Raw genomic sequence first — 4,389 nt, forward strand, 5'->3', positions numbered from 1 at the left:
TTGAAACTTTGGTACTTTCCTGGGTTAAGTTAAAACCCACAAAACTAAGTTCCACGGGCCTAATTACAAACCCATATAAAATAATATGATTTGGATTAAAACCTATCTTGTCCCCCATTCCCGGCCCCACTACAAAGTTAACCCCCGTCGATCTCGACACGCGACAGCTGTCAGATCTTCACCTGCCCAAATCCAACGCATATCGCGTCCATTTCATTTCGAACCTTAATTCCTCAAGAGCACGTAATATGGGTGGATTTTTATTGCCACGCATCGACCCCTGAGTGGAATCGCGTCCATTTCTTAAAAACTATCGAGCATCCAAAAGTGGTGCGAAGAAACCCGCTTACCACTCCCAGCAGAATAACTACCCTTCATTTGCAAAGCGCAATGGTCGTTATATCTCCTCCACCTAGATCTGGTGCTTATCGTGTCCCTAGCTGGCCGAGATTTAACCAAGACCCATCTCCATACCCAGCCCCACTGCAGGGATAAGACCCCGCCATGTAAAGCTCGCGATAACCGTCAGACCTTCCCCCACCAAGATCTGTCGCTTATTGCGTCGAATTGTTGTCCGACCTTTATTACCACAGGGGCACGCAAAATGGGCGACATTGACCTGCCACGCGTCAGGCCAAGAGTTGCATCGCGTTCGATACGAAAAAAATTGCCCAGTAGACAGAAGCGGTGCGATGAAAACTGCATACCACTCCGCGCATCTTTAACCCCCCATCTTTCCGAGCACACGTTGACCGTTGGATCTTCCCCCTCCCTGTGTCTTCGCCTCTCATCCATCCAAATCGTCTTCTGAATGAATTCCATTCTGCGCTCTATTTTTAATCCTATCTCGGCTGGCCCATGCGAAAAGCCGAAATCCTGTCTAGAAGTGAGACCACCTTTGTTCTGCGGGATTCTGTCCTTGAACGACTCTCCTTGCCTGTTAAGGGATTGGGTGCCTTTCCATTTCTTCATCATTGTTCACCAGAATACCTTGGGCTAGAAGACAACCTTTGTTGGCCAGTATGTCGACTTCCTTGTTCTGAGCTCGCAAGACATGGTAGAATGAGAAGGATGTGAAGTTTTGAGACAACCTTCTTATTCTTTCTAGGGTCCTGTTTAGAGTAGGGTTGTTGAGTTGATCTCCCTTATTTAGGGTTTTAATCAATATTCAAAGTCCCTAAAGATTTGAAGGTTTTCCCCTATGTTCCTTTGAGCCAACTGACAAGCTTTTAGGAGACCAAGGCTCTCGGCCTGATTGTTGGTGCACTGTCCTAGACCCCAGTTGTAATTTTCATGTTTTTGTCCATCTATGGAGTAAATTATTCCTCCCGCCCCTGATATCCTCGGGTTTCCCTTGGAGGCTCCATCAAAGAAAATCGTGAATTTTCCTTGATTTTTCCACCATTTTTGGAATTCCACCTCAGAGCTCCAGAGGTGCCACTTTGGGTTATGGCTAGTCAAGGAGATATTCTTCTTGATGCTTGCTCGTCTCAGGGATTCACCTAGCTAGTTGAGCTCTTCAGGGAGTAGGTAGTTGTTTGACTTATGAGGTCTATTTTCTAGAGTTTCCAACAGCAAGGATTTGGCCTTGGCAGTGACTGTGTTGGTGGATTGAAGTCTATTGTTGAAGATGGCTTCATTCCTAGCCAACTAGATTCCCCAGTAGATATATTTTGGGATTACATTCTAGATTTTAGCAAAGAGTGTGGATAGCGATCTTTCCAAGTTGCGAAAAGACTAACCATTGAAGACTGCTAGGGGAATTGGACGTTGAGCCCCGTGGTAGCTTGCTTCCAGACCTCTTGAGAAAAGGGGCAGTCTATGAATAGGTGATCGATCGTTTCCTGGTCCTTGCAGCATAGAGGGCATCTGTGTGGACCAATGATTCCTCTTTTCTCTAGGTTTTCCCCAGTGAGGGTCCTTCTATGCATGAGAGTCCAGCAGAAGAAGTTGATTTTTGGGAGACCAAATGGGTCCCATACATGCTGCCAAAGCTTTGTAGTATGGATCTGATGTTGATGTTCTTGGAGAGCTGCAAAACCCAACCTGGCTGAGTAAGATCCGAACTTCCCCCATCCCCACTTGTCCCTCGAATGCAAGTGCACAGGAGCCATACCTGTGAGTTTATCTAATAATTGATGGAGTTGAGGGAGCATCCAATCAGGGGGGTGATGTAGGTCCCAGTTACTCCAGTTCCCTTCTAAATCCCATGTGCAAATGTCAGCAAGTTTGTGGATACCTTTTTGGATGAGCCAGTTACATAAGTCTGCTATATCTGGTGCAAGGTTTAAGGGATGAAGACCCATGATCTTGTCCTCCCACAGTCTGATTCTTTTCCCACTTTCTGGCATTCTGTAGAGCTATTCTTTGAAGAATTCACAGACTTGGGTGCACAACTTCCACAACGTGGTTCCTTTGTGAGAAACACCTTCATCCATATTATTTATTGAGAACCTATGCAGATATTTTTTAATTAGAACTTGACTTACAGGGTGTTTTTGGCTTGAGAAGATTTTCCAAAGGATCTTCCCTCCCATTGCCAGATTGGCCAACATAGGATCTCTTACCTGAAGTCCACCTTCAGGTATTGGCCTTTTCACTATGTACCATCTTACTACATGGAATTTTGTTTGGTTCCCCTTTCCTCCTTGCCATAGGAAATTTCGAATCAACTTTGCTAACTGATCGATGATCATTTTTGGAGGTAAAAGGAAAGAGACTTGGTAGATAGGAAGGGATGGGAGGACTGACTTGACTAGAGTGAGCTTCTTGGCTGAGGTAAGCCACTGTCCTTCCCAGGCAGTCATTTTTGCCTTGATTTTGCTGATAATTTCCATCCAGTGAGGGGCCTTAGTAGTGCCCAAGGTTAAAGGCAAACCAAGGTACTTGAATTTTTCCCAAGAAACATATCCGATGAAGCCTAGGGCTTGGGAAATTCTGAGAATAGATTGCTAGTCTATAGCCCAGCCATACACTGCACTTTTTCTGTTATTGACCATAGCTCCGGAGACTCTGCAGAAGCTTTGGATTTCTCCGTTGAAGGCTCTTTCTATTTTAATATAGGTTCCTCCCAAAAGGATAGAGTCATTTGCGAACAAGGCATGGTTGATTGGGGATGTTCCGGGTATCGCCCTGATGCCAGGAAGTGTCCCGTTGAGATTCTCATCAGAGAATTTTCAGCTTAGAGAGTCTGCCATTAGAATGTATAGGAAGGGGGACAGAGGGCAGCCTTTCCTGATTCCCCTTGAAGCTTTGAAGTAGTTTGCAGGTCTACCATTTACTAAAGGGGCTATCCATGGTTCTCCAATGCATGCTTTAATCAACTTAACAAAATCAGGGCTAAAACCAAATACATAAAGTACTTGGACAAGGAAGGAATGTCTTATCTATCGAAGACATTCGCCATGTCCAGTTTGATGAGCATACCTTGCTCTTTGCGTTGGTGGCTGGAATGGATGATTTCCTACACCAGTATCACATTGTCCAGGATATGTTTGCCTTTGACAAACCCTCCTTGATTGGGAGAGATGAGTTTGTCCAACAGAGGTTTTATTCTATTAGCAAGTAGCTTGGTGAGAATTTTGTAGGATGTGTTGCAAAGCGAGATTGGTCTAAATCTGTCGAATGTCTCCAGGTTGGCTTCTTTGGGAATTAGGGCTAGGAAGGTGGAGTTTGTGCTTCCTCCCACTTTGGATTTTCGAAGGAATCCTTTGATCATTCGGTACAAATCAGCCTTGATGATGTCCCAACAGAGTCTATAGAAGTGTATTAAGAAGCCATCTGGTCCAGGGGCTTTGTCTGGTTCCGTCTTCCATATGACATTACTGATTTCTTCTTCAGTGAAAGGCTTCAAGAGAGATGCATTGTCCTCTTCATTAACCATCCTTGGAATGTGCTTGAGGAAGTCGTGAGCTTCCTCGTTATCCTCCATTCCTTTTTCTTTGAACAACAACTAAAAATGAGAGGTTTCCGCCTCTTTTACAGAGTTGTGCCTTTAAGAACAGTCCCATCTGGCGAGGTGATTTCAACAATGTGGTTTCTAGAGAGGAGGGTACAAATTTTCTTGTGGAAGAAGGTTGTGTTCTTGTCTCCAGACTAAAGCCATAGGTTGCGAGACTTGAGCCTCAAGTATTCTTCCTCTTCTCTAAATGTCCAGAGGGTGTTGATTTGGTGTTCTTGCTCCCTATGAATCTCTACTCTAGTTATGTCTTGAGTCTCAAGGCCCATTTGGAGGTCCAGCAACTGCTTTGTGCTTTGTTTTCTTTGAGTAGTGGGAGAGGCTGTGGGCTTTTTTATCCATTGCTTCAGGGTTGTTTTGGTGGCTTTTATCTTTTCTCCCAAACATAGTTGGGTGATCCTTGGACATGAATGGACCAAGACTTGTTCACT

General features: G+C 44.7%; 1 protein-coding gene across 1 annotated transcript; it reads right to left on the minus strand.

Annotated features, from left to right (window-relative positions):
- Positions 1–1,754: 1,754 nt before the first annotated feature.
- Positions 1,755–2,351, minus strand: LOC149189812 (uncharacterized). The gene has a single exon (XM_089410350.1). The coding sequence runs from the start codon at positions 2,349–2,351 to the stop codon at positions 1,755–1,757; it is 597 nt and encodes a 198-aa protein (XP_089266476.1).
- Between the last annotated feature and the right edge of the window lie 2,038 nt (positions 2,352–4,389).

Source organism: Pinus tabuliformis, chromosome 3_1 (assembly GCF_031772625.1).
Source record: "Pinus tabuliformis cultivar Carrire ecotype Pingquan chromosome 3_1, CPIR1, whole genome shotgun sequence".
Taxonomy (NCBI): Eukaryota; Viridiplantae; Streptophyta; class Pinopsida; order Pinales; family Pinaceae; genus Pinus; species Pinus tabuliformis.

What these genes read in the sequence shown, in the direction of transcription:
- LOC149189812 (XM_089410350.1), bottom strand. Translation starts at nt 2,351, where the DNA reads ATGCCAGAAAGTGGGAAAAGAATCAGACTGTGGGAGGACAAGATCATG.